Below are 24,104 nucleotides of genomic sequence, written 5' to 3'. Positions count from 1 at the left end.
AAAAGGCAGAAATGCGGGTGGAGATGAGAGGGGGCTCTAGAGAGTTCCACTCTGCTTATTTATTTTGAGACACACTCGTGCTCCGACACAACTGTGGTCAAAGCATTCAGAATCTGAGGAACACAAACAAAGCTAACATGGCCAGGGGCCAGGGTAAAGTTTCCTCCAGCATCATACAGGGAGGGTGATTTTACATAGCCTTTTATATGATAATCACAGCTCCTTCGTATGTATTGAACTTTGCAGCAAGAAGGAAAAATAAATAAATAAGGCTGACTAATGGCTTGTTTCCCCAGAGGCGGCTTTTTATGGGATCATATGTTTTTTCAGCTTTTCAGTCACAGTTTCCTGCTTGGACGTTAGGAGCCCTTGACATTGGCTATGGCTTAGTGCACTCTGGACAGCAGCCCGAGCTACCCCTGAGTGGCCAGAGAGGGGTCCAGCTGGACCACAGCACCTTCCCAGGTCACAGCAATGGTGAACCTTGTCCCCTTCGATGAGCTGCACGCAGCGGCAGGTCTTTCAACACCTTCCAGGTCAAGCATGACCCTTCTTATCCAGTGTGGTGAGGAAAACAGAGTTGGTGGATTGAGAGCTTGTGACAAGCAGTCTGTAGGCATTCAAAAGCAGTAATAGCAAATCTGGACTGCTTTTGTTCCTGTTACATTCTCCACTGCGCCTTCCAGCATCAGAGGGGACTCTGGGAATCGGACGGTCTTGATTTTAGATCCCTGCTCATTGGGAGACCAAGAACAAATAACTGAATTTCTGAGCTTCGTTTCTTATCAGTAAAACTGTAGGTGATAACACCCGCCTTGTGGACCTCTTATCAGGATAAGAGATAATGTTTGCGAGACACCTGGCACATACTAGGTGCTCGGTAAGCAGTTGTTATTATCAGTGTTCCAAATATCCTCACCATCAAGGAAACGGGACTGGCAGACGAAAAGGTATCCAAAGTGTGTGGGAGGCAAACGTATCTTGAAGATGGGTGGAGTTAACAAACCACAGCTCCCTCTATGCAGTTCTCACTTTATTTCACTACTTTTTAAAAAGTAAGTTTATTTATTTATTTTGAGAGAGCACGCACACGCACGGGTGGGAGAGGAGCAGAGAGAAAGGGAGAGAGAGAACCCCAAGCAGGCTCTGCACTGCCAGCACAGAGCCCGGTGCAGGGCTCGAACTCAGGAACTGCGAGATTATGACCTGGGCTACAGTCGGATGCTTAAGCAACTGAGCCACCCAGGCGCCCCTCACTATTTTTGAGTGGGAAGCAATTATTCTGGAATGTTTCTGTTTTGCACCCCCACACACATACCTTTAGAGGGCCACGGAGCAAGAGGAGTCAGGGTGGGAGAAGGAAAAGAGACAATTTTTGTTCTTTATTTTTTCCACCTTGGCCTGGGTGGTTAAGGGAATGAAGAAGTTGATTAAAATACACCACCCTCTTACTCTTGGGTAATTGCAGCTTAATTATACTTGGAGTGGTGGTTTTATCATATTAAATTTGGGGAAAAGTCACGAGATGAGTCATGGAAACTTTTTTGATAAAATTGTGGAAACTTGGGACATCTGTGACTTTTTTCTCCCCCTTGCCTCACTTCTTCCCTACTTTCCTGATCCACCCTTTTCTTCCTGCCAACAGGGATCCCTGCAGGGAGCCATGCTGAGAAGGCTCCCTTCCCAGCCCGGCATCTACTCCCTGGGCCGCTGGCTTCACGGAGCTTCACGGTCTGTTCACGCCTTCCCGGGATTCAGGGGTGGAAATCTCCTTCTGGGGTGGGGGGTGGGGGTGGCTAGCTGGTCATACAACTAAGTTATAGAAGCCAGCTGCGTGCTCCAGACCATGGCTTCAGGGTCACTCCCATGTGTCTCTGCTCCTCACCGGGAATCCGTTGCCTTTCCACATAAATCGCATTCCCTGATTCCAGGTTTGTTGCCTCGGAAGAAATGGACTTCTTCCTTGATTTGGGGGACTTACTGCAAAGTCATTTGATGCTCTACTCTCTCTCATTGCCTCTCTGGGGTCCAACCTTGAAGTAACAGGCTCAGAACAGCCCTAAAGTTAGGGAGGCCCCTCCCAAAGAAATTCTGAGAAGGATAACGGCCAGAGGATGACCAAAGAATGGAAAGAAATACTATATTCTTCCTGGAAAGGTGAGAAACACCCTACTCTGCAAGGACAAGCCTTTTTGTTAAACCTAAAACATTCTTAAGGCAATAATAATGACAATCAATCACTCATCTTTATGCCACATTGAAGCTCATAAGCTACTTTCACATAATTTAGAATCGAAATGCTAAACGCTCTTGATGCCATGGCATCCTCCAAAACCACCCTGCTGGTTGTTTTTCTTCATCATGAAAATACTCCCCTTAATAATTGGAGAACAAATGATGCTGACTCATTCATCGTGAAGATCTTCTCACTTGAAGACAGACCGAAACTATACACCTCAAGTTTCAAGAAATCTTTGGACACATTAAAAATGTCCTAAAGCGTCAGTACATTCAAAGAGAGCGTGTGGGGCAAATGTCAGCAGAGCTCTGACTGGAACTAAACAAAGCATACCTTCCCTTTATCAAATACATCCCAAGTGCTAGACCCTTTATGTGTGATTAGGCCTCAACCCCACTGCAACTTTGCAAGGCGGACAGAAATGGAGGCTTAGGAAAGCTAAGTAACCTCGTAAGGGCACGTGACCCATAAGTCTGGAAATCTCAAGCTAGCTCCTTCCCTTACAGTCCTGCAGAGTGGGTTCCAATGGGTTACGGCTCTGTGGGGCATTAATGGCTGTTCTGCAGAAAGAAACGGGTTCTGGGTTCAAATAATAATTTAGAAACATAATGGGCTGAACAGGGTCTCTTTCTCGAAAAATTTCTTCAAGCCTTTAAAATGCCCATGGATATTGTGGGTCCCCAAGAGAAGGACAGTGTTAAACAAACAGTGAACATAGTTGACAAGGGAATTCTTACAGCAGTGGTTTTCTTAGAACAGTGGTTTTCAAAGTGTGGTCCCCAACCCAGCAGCATCAGCATCACTTTGGAACTTGCCCTACCCAGATTTAGTGGATTGGTCTCAAGTGGGGCCCAGAACTTGTATTTTTAGCCAGTTTCCAGATGATGCCGGTGATCCTGAGGCAGCATATTTCTCAGAAGAAATTTTCCAAAGAAGTCATTTTGGTAAACACTGAAACAGAAGTGCTTGTGTGGCACTGACCTTTGGATATTTGGTCCAGTAGCAAGAGGAAAGACAGGAGGACAGGCTTTTACTGGGGCAGAAAATGAGCCTTTCAGCTCTAGCTCAGGAAGGGATAATCGTAGCTGTGGTTGTAATGGTCTCAAACCCATTCTTGAAAACTGGGAAGACCCATGTAGGCATGCCTCCCCGCGACGAATCAGGTTTTCACAAAAGGGCAGGGTGTGTGACATTCAGCTCTGACTTCCTGATGAGTTGCCCTCCTCTGATACAAAGTGAAAAAGTCAGTATTCTGCCACTATCGCAGATTCAGTATTTCACAATTTTCCCATTCAGGGCAAGGGGTGCAGGGTGTGTGTCCAGATGTCAAGCACCTGCCGTTAGAGGTATCATAAGATAACGGATGAATTAGACACCACAAGTACAGAACAGAGGGCCTCACGAAGTCTGCGACACTTGCAACAACAACAAAAAGAAAAGAAGAATTAATGAACTGTATGGTTCAGGACCCAGGCTCCAAGCTAACACAGACCTATGCAACGGACTTGTATTCTCTCCTAGATCCCTACCCCAGAGGGACCAGGACCAACAGGCAGACGGCACCTCTTTTATGCGTGCCCGGCCTTGCAATTCCCAGCGTGGCCAGCCCACGTGGCTGCACAGACTGTTTTCTAAACTCAGGCCAAGCTTGCCTAAACCATGAACTCAGCCTTGATGGTGGATCTGCCCAAAGAGAGAGTTTATTTTTCTTTCCCAACAATGTTCTGAAGTTACCAAAACTCTGGTAGTCCTAAACACCCCCAGACCCTGGAAGAAGCACATCTTTCCAGGAAGTGATTCACATGCCAAAGAAGGCAAAATGAGATGGTATCAGCAGGATAAGTAACTGAGGAAGAGGTAAGTGTGCTCTAAAGATGTTAAGGTTGAATTTCTCTTTGTCCCACGGGAACTTCTATTATATCGCTCTGAAGAAATCATTCCTGGACGTTTTTTCTGACCTGGAAGTCGGCCTAGCCAACATCTGCCAAATCTTCCTAAAAATAAATAGTGGGTATACTGCATTACCTGGGCTGTGAAAGGAAACACTGGGGAAGCCCTGAGACTTTTGATTTATATAAGAATCACCTGTAACAACAGAAAGACTATCTCCTGCTGGGTATGGGCTGTAGACCCTAAACCCACCTCTGAGTTTTGACTAAAGCCTTTGGAAGGTTTCAGTCTCTTGGCCCACTGCAGTGGCGCAAGGGACTTCTGACTCACAACTACCACCTAAAATCCAGGAAAAAGTATGGGCGTAGAGTATTTGCTTAATATCCCATCCCACCTTGGCATCAAAGTTTCAGCAGCCTCTGATCCTTTGGTACATGTATCATGAGGGGGAGAGGACAAGAATTACCGAGCACTGCTGTGTATACATTAAGTGATTTACAAAGGCTTCATTTATCACCAACGATACCCTACACATTGGGTTTTATCACCATTTTACAGACAGGAAGACCGAGGCTCATAGATTAGGTTACTTAACCAAGACCCATCACTGATACCTACTACTCTCCCCACCATACACACACACACACACACACACACACACACACACACACACACACACACACACAATAATGGGTTAGGAAATCCTTAGTTTATCCCTATTACACTATTATGGTACAACATATTTGTTACACCTCATTATAAGTGCCGGCAGTTTGACTGATGTCTTATTGTATCCCAATGGCTGACCCATATAAAATTTTGTTGAATGAATAATTTCTCATTCAAAGCCTTCTTGCTTTCAATGCAAGATTCTCTGCACAACATGGCTATTAACCGATAACTGTGTTATTGGACACTTTGCATGCTCAGTCATCATGAATTGGCAAATTTCTTGAAAAGAAAGTGGATAATGAACCTCTTATTCTCCTTGGAGGTAGAAGGTACTTCCGTTCTCCTTGCTTCAGGGAAACCAGGCAATGTAACCTTACTGTGTAAGGACCTCCACTCACTCATTCACGCTCATTCATTCACCCACTCCAACAAGTCTTCACGGAGCTTCTTCTGTGTATAAGGTGACGGGGCTGGGAGTTACAGAAAGGGGCAGGCAGAGCCTTGCGACAGCATGGCTTACCGTCTAGGGGGAGACAGGAAAACACAGCAAACGCCAGAGCACAAGAGAGGCAGTTGAAAGTGCCATAAGAAATGCTTCAAAAGCAATGTGGGAATTCAAGGGAGGCCAAGGTCGCCTCAGGTGAGGGGAAAGCAGAGAATGCTTCACAGGGGTGGTAGCATTCCACATAGGCTTTCATGGATGGATTAGATTTGGTCAAAGAAGGGGGACGGGGGCGGCTGGGTGGTTCAGTCAGTTGAGCGTCCGACTCTTGATTTCAGCTCAAGTCATGATCCGAGGGTCATGGGATTGAGTCCCATGTTAGGCTCCATGCTGGGAGTGGAGCCTACTTAAGATTCTCGCTCTCTCTCTCTCTCTCTCTCTCTCTCTCTCTCCACCCCCCTCTGCCCCTCCCCCACTCATGTGCATGCTCTCTCTCTCTCAAAAAAAAAAAAAAAAAAAAGAGGGGAACAAGAAGAGACCTTCCTGGCAGGAAACCTTCCAAGGAGAGACAACTGCATGGGCAAGCACAATGAGGTGGGGAAACCACAGACAGGGTTAGGGAAGGGAGACTTACTCCATTTTCCTGAAGCAGAAAAGACACAAGAGGAAAAAATGACACAAAAGAGAAAACTGGTAAATTAAGTCAGAGTCAGATCATGAAGAATATGCAGCGAAACTGAGTAGCCACAGTCCTTGCTGTTTCTACGTACATACGATCCCAGAGGAGCTTAGAACCCATCGAGAAAGCCAAACGCTCCCTCATACCCCACGACCAGCAGCTCCCCCACTAGAATGTAGCCTTGGCGTCTGGCCCACCTAGCACAGCACCTGGGACACATTAAGCCCTCAATAAAAGTTTGTTGGATTGAACTGGGAGGACATAAGAGAAACATTTCCAGTGGTGGAAGTCAGGGGTGAAGAGAAGGTGTACAGCAAGGCTGTCCTTTAAAATCCAACATTTAAGTATACAATATTGACCACAGCCTATATACCAGCAATCACTTTTCATCCTACAGCCAAAACTCCTATGACATCAGAAATAATGGCAGAGCAACCCCTGAATCTCAAGGCAATGTCCTGGGAGACCACAGCAGCATTCTGAGCGTGCTCTCCTCAGAGGCAGTTGTTCAAGCAGATATTAGTCTATTAAAATCGATGTCAGTTCCAAATACATCGCCATGCGACAAATGTTCGTTTTACTCCAGGAAAGCAGTGCTCACTTGGACCAGGCCTGGAAGGAAATGTCCCACAGCAAGAGGACGTTGCTCACACCATCCCAGAGATGGTGCCTGGTTCAGAACTGGAATTATGTATTCAAAACTTCTGGCACTGTGCCCGACAAATAGTAGGTACCCATTGAATGGTGGTTGATTTTTGATTATTGCCAGTTTCGGATCTCCATTTTTCATACTTTGGTGTCATATTTCCCCACTATGTCTAAATTTGTCTAAAATAGGATTTTCACTTATCTCTGTGTCTAAACTCTGTGTTCACAGAATCATGGAAACTGTGAGTTGGAAAGAAACTTAGAAGTCATATAATCCAACCTGGATATAATCCTAAGGATAAATTAACATCCTTTCCTAAAACATCTTCCTGGCACACACGCTCTCTCCGTGCACCAAAAAACAACCCTTATTTATACGGTCAGAAACAGGATTCTGGAGGAGTATGTGGACGCGCTTTAAAGAATGCCAAGTGAGATTCACAAATACATGACTTCTCCGCGGAAGGTAAAAGAAATCCGGTCGTTTAGTAAAAGCCATTGCTGTTTTAAAATCTATTAAATACAGCGACTGATGCAGTAGAAGGGATTATAAATAAACAATAAATCATGCAATTATGACTGTTTGGATTTTGGCAAGATAATAAAAAGAGCAGGGGTATAATCAGGAAATAATAGAAAAGATCTGCAAGGCACCCCTGCAATTAGTGATAAACAGAACTTGGCTCAGAGTCGGAGCCCCAATATGGCTCTCATTAAAGAGCCTTGGGACCTATTCCTGGGGCAGACCTCGGCTAGCTTGGGGAGAAGTGAGGTAAGCAAAATGTCAGGGTGTGCGCGCACACACGCGCACGCACGCACACACACACACACACACACACACACACACACACACCCGTATTCAGATAATCTTTTACTATGGTATTATAACCACCTGGGCTGAAATGACTACCTTATGCCAACTGAAGACCAATCCATGGTCTTCCGAAACTCTAATTGAGATGTTTCCTGTTCTCAGCTTTTTGACTCTTTCCTTTGTAATACCATAAACACACACACACACACACACATATACCCGCACGTGCACGTGCGCGCGCACCCAGGCATTGTGCGAAGGGCGCCTTCAGTCATTTTTCCTTCCCCCTTTCCTTTCGCCTTCTTTTATTAATGGTACCTCTTAAAGAGATAAATGCTCCCACACAAGTGATACCACTTAAACAGATAAATAGTCCACACTGGAGAGACACGGAGAGCATGAGAGCAAACCCTGTCTTATTAGACTGGAAACAGACACACTATATTAATGCAAAAAAATCAGCATATGGTTCTAATAGGCTTTCTTAAAATGATTTATCAGCTGTGATTAAGCCCTCAACCAGCATGTCTATCTTCATAAATAAAGCAAAAGTGCACCTTGCTCTCAAATGTATCTGCAGTATCTTATTACCCAGCCCTGTACAGTGCACTCCATTTACAACACGGCTCTGGGGAACCAAGAATTTGTGTGCAATCACAAAGTGTGTGCTCTAAAGAGACTGCCAAGATTTAGGACTCTTATCTCAGAGATAGTCTTACTAAAAATCCATTACAATGAAGGTTTATCCCCTCTCCCCGTGCCACAGAGCTCGGCATCGCTGAAATATGAACAGGTAATTAAAAGGATATGCCTGATTTTACAGTGAGCCCGGTGACACGGAATCACCAAACAGCTGTTGGGAAAGGCATCTGGCACTCGGTGTAGGTCACCTCTGCCAAGGGCTTGTGGAAAATGGGGACCACTTTACAAATCCGACTCCGTCTCCTTCTTCTCTTCCACGGGTAGGAAACGCAAATGCAAATATTAGTCAGCTTGGTTCCCACCTCATTCTCCGACCGGCTAATATGTCAAATGGTCTCAGCGGCAGACTTGAAAGAGAAAGCCTTCACAGACACCCCGAGCAGGGGATGAGGAAGTAAGTGCCGTGACTTCGAAACGCAGGGGGAACTGGATAAAAGCATGTGAGCACAGTAAGTCATAAACGGATGCTTGAGCACTGCTCTGAGCCCACCGTTCTATACTCGCAGGGCATGCCTCTGTTGGAGTGGTATTGACTCTTTGATAAAACGCCAGTAAGTCCAGGAGGATGAGCTGAATAAATCCCACAAAGCACCCCAGCAAAGTGTCCTAGGGGCTAAGTCCCTTTCGAGCCACTCCTCGCATACACACAAAGCACCATTCGTGCCCTCCCTTCTCACAGCACCCCAGACGCGGACATCACAGACACATCTGCCCGCCTGTCCCATCTGGGCTTCCCAGGCATTTCTCGACATGGCCGTTTGCAGGGCGACTGAAGCACAGACGTGAGACTCTCGATACTTTTTACAACGAACCACCGCCACGTGACTCAGGCAGGTTGGCTGTGGCATCGTGAGATTTTGTCAAATGGCAACAGAGTCCAGGGAGGGCAAAAATCTAAAATCGCAGAAAAGAGAAGGATGCTTGGGCTATTCCATCGGTGTGGTAAGCTGACTGTTTTTGTTTTTGTTTTTGTTTTTGTTTTCTGTAAAATGCACCAGCCCGTTGTATTAAGAGTGCGGCCTGGGGCGCCTGGGTGGCGTAGTCGGTTGAGCGTCCGACTTCAGCCAGGTCACGATCTCACGGTCCGTGAGTTCGAGCCCGCGTCGGGCTCTGGGCTGATGGCTCAGAGCCTGGAGCCTGTTTCCGATTCTGTGTCTCCCTCTCTCTCTGCCCCTCCCCCGTTCATGCTCTGTCTCTCTCTGTCCCAAAAATAAATAAACGTTGAAAAAAAAATTTTTTTTAAAAAAAAAAAAGAGTGCGGCCTTGGTAGCTCTAGTCTGTGCCTGTAGCACTCCATTAGAACAGCGCTAATGAGGTCAAAGCGGCTCCTCTCCCCCGCGATCACAGACTGCACCCCTGGCCCTGGCCAGCTGTCTGGCAATATGTGCCTCCGGCTACCAGGGGGTCTGAGGGAGGGCACATGTGTTTGGAGCCGTGCAAATCTATCACCACTAACGGTCAGTCGACTCGTAAGCTCACGCTTGGTGGGCAAATCGGTTGTGGCATCTTCACGAGGCAGGGCAGCAGGTAGCTATGCTCTTGACATTAAGTGTCTGTTAAAGCTGGTGTTGGACACTGGAGGCAATTCTAGGTAGCGGTCAGCACGATGAGGAATTATTCACAAAGCCTGGATTTCCCACTTTGCCTAAAACAGGTACGCAGGTAGGTGTGCATTATTGTGATACAAATGAAGGCAAAAAAAAAAAATCTAGCAGAGATCTAGGACAAAAACTATCCTCCCCACCCCACTGTGCGGGAAAAGAGATGCTCCTTCAGGCAGCAATGTCACCACTGCGGTATTATCTCTGTGAATACGGAGTTTGAGGTTGTGTCCCCAGGACCCTTCTTCGACCACTTATTTCAGTCAACATCAGAAAGAATGTTCAAGGTGAGAGGCTGCGGCGACGTGTGCATCTAACACCATCTACCTGAGAATGAGCTTTATTTTTTTATTCTCCAGCTCTCAATATATTCGAACTATGTATGTGTGTAATCCCAAGGTTGTCAAAAGGCCCGGTGTAGACAATAAAGCCGTGCGTTTAGAAAGTGACGGAGTGGGGTCGGGATTTCTTGCCCCCGTCCTGAATTCGTTACTTCTCCACAACCCGCGCCTGGGCTGTTACCAATAGCACCGGAAGTGGTGCAAGGCCATTTTCAGGTGGACCGGCAGCACGGGGCGCCCACATCACGCTTTGGCACATCATCCCGCAAAGGGGCCGCCAGAATTCCGGAATGGCTTCTTCTGCCACTTGGGGACCAATCAGGTGGGGCTACAAGGGTGGGGCTCGCCTGCGCTCTCCATTCTAGAGCACTACAGATTCCAGGCTTCCCCTGGAAAGAACAGGAACGCCCGGGCCCACCGTGCCAACAAATCCAACAAAAGCCTCACGTTCATAAATCCTCTGGGAAAGTTCCTAAGCTCTGTGCATAACAAATCATGTGAGGAGAAGCCAAAAAGGGGACGGGTTCTTTGGGAATGACAGTGATTCACAAGGCCCAGTGCTGCATCATCTGCAGCCAATCAACCTGACATCCACACGGAACACGACTGCTTTTCTTCTTTGGGGACATGACTGCTCGCAGAGCCCAAGCAAGCCCCCACCCAAACATAAAGCCACAGAAAAGGGCGGTGCCTGGCACCGACTCAGGCTAAGGGTGCAGACAAGCACCGTGATCAACTTTCAAAGTTTCCGTGTAGCAGATGGCGTGCCCTGCACATAACTCAGATCCATGGGATGGCTGAGACTGCAGCCACCCTAAATGCAAAATGTGGGGTTCACCCCACTCCACAGAGGGAACTGGGGACCCCCCCCCACGGTGCCAGACAATGAAGGGAGAGCTTGCAGGTGGGTCTCTCCCTTCTTCTAGCTCCAACACTGTGAAATGAAACAGCTCGCATTCGCCTTCAGGTCAAAGGTCAAAATACCATCCACCTACACAACAGTCTGGTTTCGCCAACGCTAGAACGTTTTGTTAGAAAGCACACGCTTAGAGGAGATGCGGAGGGTAAAGTCTTTCGGCAACCCATCTCAATCTAGAGCCAGATGAGCGAATTTGGCCTCATCACACAGAAGAGTCACAGGTTCAAACAGGCTAAAAATAGCCTTTAATATCCCGGAAAGCAAAAAAACAAAGTGAAGTCCAGCAACGTTCTAGAAACCCTGCCGCTGATATCCCGTCATATTTGGGGTGTGAGGCTCGTCGCAGCCGAATATCAAGGAGCAGGTTGCGTGTGGCTACCCACGAGGATGGCCTGACTGCATCTCCCATCCAACCAGCCTGTGAACGACCCCCTCCCAGGTCACCACAACAGCTAGTTCCCCAAAGTGTAAGAACGTGGTACACGTAATTCAAGGGGGGGGGGGGGGAACAACACTATTTCCTAGGCCCTTGGGCTTTGGCGATCTTTGGGTAAAAAACAAACAAACAAAAAACAAGAAACAAAAACAAGAACAAAAAACAAGGAAAATGTCCGAGTAGTGTTCCGAGGCTAAAAACAGTAATTGCGCTGCAGGTTTGAGTCGATAACCAACATGCTGGCAATATGGACAGGAGGAATGCTCGGAATCCCAGTTCCTGGCCTCAGCCTTATCAGTATGGAAATAACTTAACAACACACAAATGCTGAAGCAGGGTTCCCGGAGTAAATCACTCCCATACCTGCTCTGGACCATACTTAATGTTCACCTGGATTTATGAGATGATGGGGGCAGAGACTCTTGCAACCATTATATTATTTTCCTATTCTCTTTTTACAATGTCAATTTTTTTTTTCTCACATCTCTGCGAGGGGCCCAGGTAAGTGATTCTTCGCTACAGATGCACGAGGAGTCGAACATTTGGCCCAATTTTCCAAATGTGAGTGCTGTTTTCTGCCTAGAACGGAAGCTTCATCTTTAAGTCATTTCGTTTTTAATCCGGTCCTGAAAACAGATCTGTTTTCCTGCTTGCCTTTGGGAGCATTAATGCAGGGCCTCACAGAGGACAGCGTAAGCTTCCTCTGCAGATGCAAAGGCCTCCCATGCCCAGGTACACACCCGCCTCCCCGTGCCTGTCTGGCGGGTTTCGAGTCCTGAATTACTCACAGCTGGAAACTGACTCCTTCAGAGGAGAGCATCAATTCTCTGTTGTGATTCCATTTGGGCTAATACCTTGAAATCCCAGCCTGGCTGCCTCGGGACAGGTAAGAAACGATTCTTAACTAGCTGAGGACCCAACCCAACCTGGGATAGAAAAATCACCCTGTTGAGAAAGTGTCCTCCTGGGAAAAGCCGTCCTTTTCGGCGCCCTTAAAGCGAAGCATCATAATTGTTTTAGTGAGGAGCTTCCAGACAAGTAATTCAATTGGGCTGATTTTCAGCTACAGTAAGGCCACCTGATGGGAAGGCAGGCCAAATGAGTGGTCCTCACAGCCCAAGTCTGGGTTGATGCTGGTGCCCAAGGAGCTCCAGGGATCCACTGTGTTTGGGGCTATTTTTGGAGTCCTTTCTTCAGTATACTTCCATGCCCGCCCATCCCTGCACTGTTCCTTTTAGGTGCATTCCATGCATAGAATGTCATAGAATCAAGCCTATGCTCAACAGCTCCCAACATAACTCCTTTTAATACCTACGACATCCCACACCAACCCCTCTACCTTTTAACAATCACAGTGCCTGGAGGAACTTTGAACTTAACCACAAGTCAGAAGTAAAATACAATTTTTTTCTAAATGTTTGCAATTGTGTTTTTTTTTTTTTACTTGTAAACACTTCGGTTAGTTTCTTTATTGCTTAAAAAACACATTCAATTTTGCAAGGCTTAACGCGAGGTATTTCTTTCAAGTTAGGTTAGCGGTCAGAAACTTTCTTGGAATTCACAGCGATGACCCGGTAGGCAGTGATGACGGTCTAGACTTGAGGTGACAGAAACGAAAACTAAAGGGAAGAGAGGAGGTCTCTTTCCTAAGAAAGTTGCTGGGGCAAAGGAGGCTTGGAAGGCAAAACGGACTCCTGCGGCGGGGGGACACATGCCTCTGACAAGGCAGTGGGTTTGCACGAGGAGGCTCTGAGTACACTTGGCGGGCAGTTGGGAGTAGCGGCGGGGTGTTCGATGGGAACATGGGTAGCAGCTGCAGACTGGAGGCTAATATTCAAGTCTGAAGACTAGATGTAGAGTTGAAGGAATTGTCTGGTGGAGCTGATTGTTACGCTATGAGAATTTATGAGTTTTCTGAAGAAGAGGTGTAAGCAGAAACCACCTGGGAGGGGATACAGCCAAAAGACAAGGAGGCAGAGACAAAGCAGAGAGAAGAGCCTTACCACCGGCCCTCCGGCCCTCCGTGGGGAAGGCCTATCAACGCTCTGTCTCTCTTGATAGTTCATTCCTCTGCATTTAAATGGGGAACATAGTACCGGTATAATCACCTATAGTTATTCCCTGTGAACTAGAGGGACCAAAATCAAATTATTAACAACATGTTCAAAGTGGCATCCGTGGGCCTGAATACGCTTCGTGAGTACCTAAGTACTTTGATCATTGCTGTTCCCTGTCACAACTGAACAGGAAATACTGGTGCAAGAAAATACTAATTTATTCTGTGATATTCCAACACAAAAAGCGGTTCTCAAAGTCAATACCCGGTTCCCTCTTGCAATCTTCCGGTTACACCCTAAACACGGTCTGAGCCTCCCATTCTCTTCCACTGCACAGCTTCAAGTGGAAACATAAGTGCCTCGTGCAAGGCCACCCGTCACAGCACGGGATGAATGCAAACTGTTTCTCATTCAGACTTTAGCCTCTGGAAGCCTGGCGATCAACTCTCCCCAAAGACATCAGGCAGAGACCTCCGTCTTGGTGGGACACGTGTCGTGGGCTAGCAATTATCAACAGGACCCAGGACCAAAAACTTACAGGCTTAATACTGAACTCAGAGAACAATCAAACCTGCCACTCATAGGCTGAGACATTTATCCGCAAGTCCCGCCCCCCAGCCACCACCCCCTTTTAATTCAGATTAGAACACTGGCTAAAGGCGGAGCCAGGAACTGCCAAATAATTTAGCATCAGAGATTAGATCCTCAGTTCAAGAGATAAACATATTTTTTCCTCAGTGTGCAAGTTACGTTGTGAGGATTCATCCATTTTAGCCCAAATCATCCAAATATACAAAGTCTTCAAGGGAGGAGATGGCCAAATACCAAGCACGCCTCTCGGTCGGTATTCCCCCAAACCGTGGGCCTTCCCCCATCATCCATATCAAATATACTTGATATCAAGTTCTTGTTCTTTGCAAGGCAACAGACAATGCATTTTGCCACTTTGAGGATGCCCTTTCTGCCAAAAACTTATTTATTTTCAAATTTGTTTTAATGTTTATTTATCTATGAGAGAGACAGAGTGCAAGCAGGGGAGGGGCAGGGAGAGAGAGGGAGACCCAGAATCTAAAGCAGGCTCCAGGCTCTGAGGTCTCAGCACAGAGCCTGATGTGGGGCTCGAACTCACGAACCAGGAGATCATGGCCTGAGCTGGAGTCGGAAGCTTAACCAACTGAGCCACCCAGGCGCCCCTGCCAAAAATTTTTTTTAAATAAAAAATACTCTATTTTGAGTTTTTATTCCCCACCCCATTCTAAAACTGAGGCAGAGCCTCAGATCACATCTTGATTCGCTGACATATGGGGCAGTGGATGCCAACTCTTAATAATCTCTGGTAAAGACTATACGCATTAACCCTAAATCCCAGGAAGCTGAAACACATGAAATAGCTTCCGGTCTTTTCCACGGGTTTAGTCGCTCCCCTGAGTGGGATGCAAAGGCCAAGCCAACCTCTCTTCCAGTGTCAAAGTCCACTCAAGCTGAGGGCATAATGTAAACCAATAAGGAGACAGCTGAAAGGCTTTACATTTGTAGTGTACTGACATGGGAGGACCAAAAGAATCCTTACAAGATAAAGGTTAGGTTTTCCGATCACTGGCATGGGGGAAGAAATAGGTTGTTATGTCTTAGAGCATTGCTAGTGGGGGTTTCCTTTCAGTCATGCTGATTCAAAACAAAACAAAACAAAACACGAGAAGATCAAAACCAGTTTCATGGTTTCATCTCCTAGGATTTAGCAAGCATGACGACATTTTCAAAACCAGAGTAAAACCAAGTTTAAGTTTCAGAATATTCTTTTTCTCCAGACATCTGCAAGGAGGGACCGTTTTACACAAATATCGTAGAAGCAACGTGTTAACAGAGCAGCTGCTGCAAGTTTGCTCAACTGGGTTTCTTTTCGTTTCCATTCGGCACCAATCCTACCTTCCCCAGAAGGCAGCAGTGCCAGCCAGGGGCTGACAGAGCAAGAGAGTGTGGACGAAGGCAGAGGGCCTCCTCTCTGCACCCTCTCTCCCCCAAGTAACTGGTGGTGTCGAGTAACATGATTTCCAGGTACAGAATTTAATCAGATTGAGCCGCCTACTTTTCTGAGCTGAGGCTGACCTGGCCGTGCCCTGTTCCGTGACTCCTGTTGAGCTGGGATCCAAGATCTTAAGATTGTAGCTTGTCCCTTGTTCCCATGTGTTAAACAGTCAATCCCCTCTGGGAATAGACTGCACTTTTCATCATTTGGGTAGGAATTCTAGAGCATGGAAATGCCCTAATTTGCTATTGCTGCATCAGCATGATGAGTCAAATTTAGGTCCTATGGGAGGAGAGCAACACTTAGCACTTACACACCGTGCTTTTCATCTTCAGGGTCCTTCACCACGTGAGGCTGTAATGTTATATTTCTCTCAGCAAGACAAAGGAGTTCATTTCTAGTCCTCTCAACTCCCCTTACACACACTCACACACACACACACACACACACGCACGCACTCCCAGACAATTATTATCATATGATGAAGCTATATCCCGCTTCCTACGCATGCATTATTCCATCCGTCTTTTAAAAATCAAATTTAAAATTAGGTCAACTCACCTTCCTCTTTATTTTTCTCTTTTTAAAAATCTTTTTTGTTTTTGTTTCTGTTTTTTTTTCGCCTCTGACACGGAAAATGAAATCAGCATGCTAACTGCCAACTGTTACTAGAGTCTATTCAGTATTACCGGTAGGGTTCTGTACTGGACTTGATTCTTCACGCCTCAGGGTCGTCTGTGTCAGCCCTGGCCACTGAGGAGAGTTGAATACTCTTTCCTGGAGGTTCGGGAGGAGTCCGCCAAGTTCCATGCTGAGACCTTCTCCACTTCATCGCCATGGATTCCTGGCTCAGGCGATTCCATCAAGTCTCATGTATTTAAACCCCATCTACAGGCCAGTGACTCCCAAATTCATATCTCAAGACGAATTGCCTCTTTCTGAATTACAGACCACTATACCCACGTGCCGGTTCCATATCTCCACTGAAGTCAAAAAAAAAAAAAAAAAAACAGTCTCCACGGTCTTCCCCTCAAACTGGCTCTTCCCACAGGCAACTCCCCATACTTCCAGTCGCTTAGGCCAAAAACCTGGTTCACCTTTGATTCCATCCTTGCTATTACTCCCCAGATCATCAGCAAATCCTGTTGACTCTATCTTCAAAATAGACCCAGAATGGAACCACTTCCTCCGTCTCCACCTTGGACCAATCCAACATCACCTTTAATCTAGATTCTTCCTTTAGTCTCCTTAACTGCTCTCTCCCAGCTCTTGTCCTGCAACAGTTTACTTTCAACTCAGCAGCTGAAGTGAACTTTCTAATATATAAGTCAGATCCTATCACTCCTCTGCTTGAAACCCTTTACGGTTCCCCATCTCACCGGGAGAAAAATCTGGAGGCCGCAGACCTTCTGGAATCTGCCCTCCTGGTGCCCACTCTTTAGCTTATTATATACTCTCCTCTTTGCGATTCCTCCAACCCACAGAGCGTCCTCCAGCCTTAGAGCTTTGACTCATTGCTCTCTGCACTTGGAACATTCTTCTCCTCAACACACACCTGCTCTGAAGCAAAGCTCCACTCTCCTCCTTCGGGTCTCTGCCGCATGTGTCCACTTACCGGCAACCCGGTGACCACCCCCGACACTCATTCTGCCCCTTTCCTGCTATAACACTTATCACCTTTTGACACGTTATATGTTCTATTGTTTTTACTTATTGTCTGTCTTACCCATGAGAAGCAAGCTGCCTGAAGGCAGGGTTTTGTTTTTAATTAGCTTTAGTCCGTGGGTATATTCATCAAGGCTCAGACAGTGCCTGGCACGTGATGAGCACTCAAAAAGATTTACTGAATGAATACATCATGAGCACAAGCTTCTCAACTGTTTCAGGACATAGACGACCCTGACTTCTAAGCCACAGACAAACTGAGATTTGTGACGCCTGCTAGTGATGGATGCTTTTTCAAGGGAAAAACACCTCTTATTAAAGAGTTTTGAAACCGTGAGCTTATACTTATGTGGACGATTGGGTAACTGTGGAATGTGTTGCTTTCTACATGTGATACAGATACAGATATTAGGGCTTTTTCCATTGTCATGACCTGCCTCTAGCCTGTCCTCATTCTATACATACATTGATACATTTTTGGAGAAGGCTGTCAGGATTAGAGATAGTCCCTAGAATAGGAATTTGCCCAATGGATGGCCAAATGGGCTAACAAGCAAGGATCAATTCTCTATTTGCTCTTGAACAGAATGTTCTAGATAAAACTGCAGCTAGAAAGTTAGAGGTGGAGGGAAGGACCAGCCTAAATCTTCCGATATTTTTGTATAAAGTACTTACACCCAGGGGCGCCTGGGTGGCGCAGTCGGTTAAGCGTCCGACTTCAGCCAGGTCACGATCTCGCGGTCCGTGAGTTTGAGCCCCGCGTCGGGCTCTGGGCTGATGGCTCGGAGCCTGGAGCCTGTTTCCGATTCTGTCTCCCTCTCTCTCTGCCCCTCCCCCGTTCATGCTCTGTCTCTCTCTGTCCCAAAAATAAATAAAAAACGTTGAAAAAAAATTTTTAAAAATAAAAAAATAAAAAAATAAAGTACTTATACCCAGAGGAAAAGAAACCAGAAGAAGGTTGGAGATGTACATTTAAAAAGAAATAATTATCTGAATGTGAAGCAGAAGGAAGTAGAAGACAGCACTGCATACAAAATATAATATATAACAATAAGATTGGCTTTGAATAAAGAGCTTGTATTCCTCCTTTGCAAGCAAGGGATGAAGAAATGAAGCAGGGGCTGTGGGTGGCAGTGTGCCAGAGATGTTGGTAGTTAGAGAAGTGGGGTCAAAGGTGGCACAAACCTATGCTGCTAGATTGGAGACAATCCCCTACCTTTCGTTTATCCACCTGAGGCTTCCAAAGAAATGCCACGCAGAAGCCACCAACCCAGCCCACTTGGCTGCGGGATAAGTCATTGTGCATTAGGTCTCGAGAAGCCAAGGCCATCCAAGGCTGGATTTGGCCCCTCTGATTTGAAAGAGGCAAGGGGAGAGGACAGCTCAACAGCCTGAATGCTGTCCAGCTTTCCTGGTGTACAAGTAAAGTTGGGGTTTGAGATGCCCACCCCAAAACCATGAGGGAAACTGACTACCCTCACCCAAACACCCATCACAAAACCAGCACATGGCTAAAAGCAACATTCAAAAGACACTTTTTAAAAATGTTTTAAGGATGTGTTTAAAATATGTGCTTCTACAACTACAATAGTCTTTTTCTCAACTTTGCTTGCCAAATTACTTGAATTTTTTAAAGTTTAATTATTTATACTCGTTCTCAACCCACAAGGACTCAAAAGCAATTTGCCAAAAAAAAATGTATAGCATAGAAATGTTTTTCAAATTAAAAATCAGGACCAGAGGAAATATAAACTAGAACTGAAAGTCTAGTCTGGGGAGAAGTAAAATATGTTCATCATAGTGTTCTAAAAAGTTCTCAAAGTTAAGCAGTAAACTTGGCTTTCTGTTAACCGAACAGTCAAAGCGAAAAGAGAAACAGAACCAGTTACAGGATTCTCATGTCCATGAGGACAAAATATTTCAGTTCCTTTGGGGGAAGCAAAGTATTTCCTGGAATCCAGACCTGCAAGAATTTCCTCCCATGGGGCTTCATATAGAAGATCATGAGTACTACGCAAAGGAGAACATCTAAAACCACACCCCTACCATGGGCTTCCTAACGCTGTCCTCGGTAAATGTCTATAAGAAAATCAAGGGCACATACTTTGGTTAAAAGCATTCTACCGGAAATGAAAACAATACGAACCAAAATGAACCAGTACACATCTTTCTTATAGTTCAGTTTTAATCTAAGAAGCCAACGTTGACTCTCTTGAGGAATGAATGAATTTATTAATCCCTTGGTCTTTCACACATGCCCTGTCTACCAGGAGAGCTAAATTTATTATTCAACCAGAGGAAATTTACTAGACTTTTGGGTTCTTCTTTGCCCTTGTTATTTTCATTTTTAAAAAATACGTTTCTAGTGCAGTGAATTATAGAACATATGCCTTCTATTTTTCTTGACTTGAATTTTTAAGTGCTCAGAACAGCGCCTGGCTAACAAGTGCTAAGTAAGTATTTGTTTAAAAGGGGCGGGGGAGCCTTTCATGTCACTTGGAGGGCGAGGGAAGTGGCTGTATCAGGTACGCATGACAAAGTAACCCTATACAAATAAAATGAGTTGATTGAGATTTCATACCTCTCTTGTCTCCTTCACCAATTATCATGATGTTTCCTAAAGCGGTACAGACTCAGTGCAAGCCCTTGACTCTCTGGATGTAAGAATGTGACATGAAAAGTCTGGTCGAGGGATTATTATAATTTCACATACAGGAGGATTCGAAGGTTTTGAAATACCAGAGCCTTTTAAAATGTCTCCTCCGGATGGAACAGCTGGAACTTCAGAATCCGTGACAACTTAGCCAGCCCTTCCTTTCAACCAACTTCCACATTTTAAGTCTCTGTTCGTGGAACGTGCCTAATTTGTTGTTTAGTACATCGTGGGCATTCAATAATGCTCTATCGTAACGATGGGGAAAATGCTAATTATCACATTTACTTGTGACCCCGTTTCCTTTACTTTATTGTGATTTTAAAATACAAGCACAACATTACAATAAACTGAATATATTGTGGGGCATTCATAAAGTCGATTTTCTACATTTATTATTAAGAACAAATAATCCACACATACATTTCAATCATTTGTCTCAACACTAACAGCTGTTCAATAATACGACTGGAAAGTAACTGTGATGCTGGTGGCGTTCTACTGGGAAGATTTTACCCCAGGTTGTCAAAATCAAATGAAACCCCCCTCTCCTCCTGCTATGATTATTTGCCTATTGTCTCTTTGACTTTTGTCTTCTGCATGCAACGCCCATGTAAGACTTGCTACTAAATATTTAGCAAACTAAATCAACTAGTTTTGAATAGAAGAAGTCTGAGTTTGTCCAACTCAACGTTCAAGAATCAGGTACATTTTTTTTTTTGCTTGAATTTCACATTTCATGTCTGTTTTCCCCTTGAGGGATTCTACCACAATCGGGGCTTCATCCTTTTTTTAAAAAAACATGAGACAAATACTTGCAAATGCATAAAATGCTGTTGCAGGGCCACATCAGCACAATCTGCGGTGCCACCTAAGTTTCCGAACAGAAGATTCTAATGGGGGTGAGAGGAGGCACCTGTCGAGGTGTCCATTCAAGCAAACCTACCCGCTTGCTGCTTTCCTCCTCCTGAGCCTTCCTGAACTCATGCTCAAGGGAGCAGTCCAGCTCATTGAAGAGCCCCACCTCCTCACAGTTCTTCAGGAATCTCGTTGGGGTCGGAGTCTGATCTGAAAACAGAGACCGAGGGATCATACATGGGATCTTTTCCTCAAAAGCCAGTAGCAAGCATGAGCTAAAATTCACTAATCCCCTCCCCTTGCCTTAATTAAAATGCCAATTAGTCATCCATAATCTTCCACCCTTTTGAATAAAATGACAATATGGAAGAAAACAAAACCACAAATCTCACGGAAGGAATACAACGTGTAGCAGGCTGCGTATGTGAGGGTTTTCCAAACTCCCTCCAGACAACCTCCAGAGATCCCACTGTCAACTTTCTGGGGTCCCTATCACTTGAATAAACATTGCAAAGTGCGGAATGACCTTTTTTTAACTGGAAAAAAAATGATTTAGCTAAAATCAGGCCAAAAAAAATCTTCTGAGACAAAGATAAGCTTGATTTTAGGGGGAAAACAGATTTTGTAAAAGTGTGTATCAAACAAAAAGAAACAAACAAGCATATTAATTCTTTTTCTTTTTTTTTAAGTTTACTTATCTATTTTGAGAGAGGGAGAACAAACGGGAGGGGCAGAGAGAGAGGGAGAAAGAAAATCCCAAGCAGGTTCTGCACTGTCAGCGCAGAGAGCCCAAAGCAGGGCTTGAACCCACCAACCGTGAGATCATGACCTGAGTCAAAAATCAAGAGACAGGCACTCAACTGACTGAGCCACCCAGGCGCGCCAATTCCTTTTTCTTAATGGAAAAGGAAAATATAGCAATTCTGTCTCTCATTTTTGAGAGTCATAGAGGATGATGAAAGGTTCCAAGTCAAACACATTCAGCTTTCATCCATTAAAAATATAATTATTAATTTCATTTTCCTTTGCTATAGCCAAAAGAATGTTCTGAGAAAACTCTTTAAAATGAATTTCTTTCATATTCTTGACTGTCTAGAGAGAATATAACTTAGAAAACTGGAGGGTCTGAAGCCACTATTTGTGGCTCCACATTTACACAACGTTTGCAGTTCACAAAATGTTTTCACACATGTTCTATATCATCTAGATCTCACAAGATCCCATAAGGTCAATAAAGGTAGAATTATACCTTTGTAATCACTAAGGACGGTCATCTTCCTTGGTAAAGGTGTACTGGACTTGTCCAACTTGACCTATCCTCAGTCCCCAAATCTCCTTCAGCACGGTTCTCTAACACATCACTACCACTCAACCCAAGAGTGCCCACAAGTGGACACGAATTTGCCATTTCTGCACACTCTTTACACTTTCCTGGATGATAAGAAACTAGAATCACGTTTACTTTTCTAAGTCACACACAGAGCAGTTAATCCCAGTAAATCATCCGTTGAGACGCAAGGAAATAGCTTAATATTCATGAAGATGAAAGTAGTTTGAGATCCCCATATATTCAGCCCTTCCAAGGCAAGATCTCCCGATTCTTTATGGCAAGGGGCTTTTTCACCTGTTAAGCACCCAACTGGGTGACCTGGATTTCAATGCAGCAAAAATCCCCTTCTGCATCCTTTCCCATTCGTAGCCCAGCCTCCAAGATCCTGAGCTCTCTTTGCAGTATACAGAGAGCCTACCACAGATGATCACAAATTGGACACTACAGATAAAAGCTAGAAAAAAGTTGGGGTTTGATTGAAAATGGTTTTATTAGCACACTAATCTACTAAGAGTCACATATACACATTTATGTCCCAATATACATCTAACATGTATATGTATATACACATATGTATATGGTGTGATAAAATAGCATAAAAAAGATAAAATTAGTATTTATGAAGCATTTTGCAGTTTATAAACATTTTCACCCACATTGTCTAGAATCTAGATCTCACAAGATCCTATGAGGTAAGTAGGTACCTATTATTTTAGAAATGGAGAGGTAAGTACCTTACACAAGGTCACAATTTGTAACCATTTTATCACCTCTCTTTTACTTTCAGACATAATCCCTTCTCAATCTAAATCCTGTGCTTTGCCGGGACTCTCCTCTGGGTCTGAAGAACTCTGTTACATGTGTAAAAGACAATGCTGGCAACCCAGAAATCCAGATTTGAAAACTGTATGATTTGGGAGAAATTCCCTACATTCTCTGGACCTCATATTCCTTATCTTTCAAGTAAAGTTCTAAAGTCACATGGTTCTATGAGTCCTAAAATCACCACCGTACTGGGTTCCCTTCAAAAGTCACTGTCAGCAGGTCAAAGGAACATAACCATTTAAAGGACAGTTTAATGGAAGCATCAGGAACAGCTGGCTAGGCACTAGAAGTTAGGCCAGAGGTAAAGGCTAGAGAAATAAAGAAGGTTCCTGAACAGAAGGTACAAATAGACAAGACCTGACAGTGAAAATAAAGGGTGTGTGTGTGTGTGTGTGTGTGTGTGTGTGTGTGTGTGTGTACATATTCTTCCATTTATTGAGTGCTTATTCCATGTCAGGCATAGTGTTAAGTGCTTTGTATGACACATCATCTCATTAATTTTCACACCAACCACGTTCAGTAGAAATCATCTTCCCCCTTTTACTTGTAAGGAAACTGAAACTCACCCCAGGCCCATTTAGAAATTGAGTCACATAATTGTATTGGTAACTGACAATCCTAACCATCCTTGGTCCTTTTAAAATATCTTGGAATCGGGGTGCCTAGGTGGCTCAGTCGGTTAAGCGTCCGACTTGGGCTCAGGTCATGATCTCGCGGTCCGTGAGTTCGAGCCCCGCGTCGGGCTCTGTGCTGGCAGCTCGGAGCCTGGAGCCTGTTTCAGATTCTGTGTCTCCCTCTCTCTCTGCCCCTCCCCCGTTCATGCTCTGTCTCTCCCTCTCTCAAAAATAAATAAATGTTAAAAAAAATTTTTAATATCTTGGAATCATTCATATCCCTCATATAATAGAACCATATTATAATCTCACAGACTCTCTACTATCTTTCAGGTCATTTTGTGACAAAAAAGCCTTCGAAAACAACACACAACAGAACTGAAATACTAGACCACTTGTCATCAGTAGGAATTTAGTTTGCCAGGTTTTCATTTTTCTTCTGCTCCTCTATATTTCTCTGTTGGAGATTTACAAGCTGAGAGCCATGATTCCAGGTAGAGGGAACAGTAATCCTAGAAGGATCCATATGAGTCCTGAACCCTAAGATGAGTTCATGAGATGGGCCATGAAATCAAATTCACACTGGCATTTGGAGGCCAAACCTCAAGCAAGCTTGAGAAATGTGTTCTGTCTTCTCTCAGCAAAATGATTCCCAGATTCCAGTGCCCGCACACGCGCACACATACATCAGGA

At 44.9% G+C, this 24,104-nt stretch overlaps 1 protein-coding gene across 9 annotated transcripts in view; it reads right to left on the bottom strand.

Moving 5' to 3' along the window:
* CREB5 (cAMP responsive element binding protein 5) overlaps positions 1–24,104 on the bottom strand; it is a 495,995-nt gene that overhangs the window by 294,724 nt on the left and 177,167 nt on the right. For 8 of the 9 annotated variants that reach the window (XM_045052533.1, XM_045052534.1, XM_006929280.5 and 5 more), the window contains one exon: positions 20,731–20,852. The exons of the other annotated variant lie outside the window; for it this stretch is intronic. In XM_045052533.1, coding sequence (XP_044908468.1) covers positions 20,731–20,852 — 122 coding nt within the window. The remainder of the gene's footprint in view (positions 1–20,730; positions 20,853–24,104) is intronic. 9 annotated transcript variants of the gene reach the window in all.

Source organism: Felis catus, chromosome A2 (assembly GCF_018350175.1).
Source record: "Felis catus isolate Fca126 chromosome A2, F.catus_Fca126_mat1.0, whole genome shotgun sequence".
Lineage (NCBI taxonomy): Eukaryota > Metazoa > Chordata > Mammalia > Carnivora > Felidae > Felis > Felis catus.
Note: the sequence above shows the minus strand (reverse complement) of the source record. Positions and strands in the feature narration are given on the sequence as shown.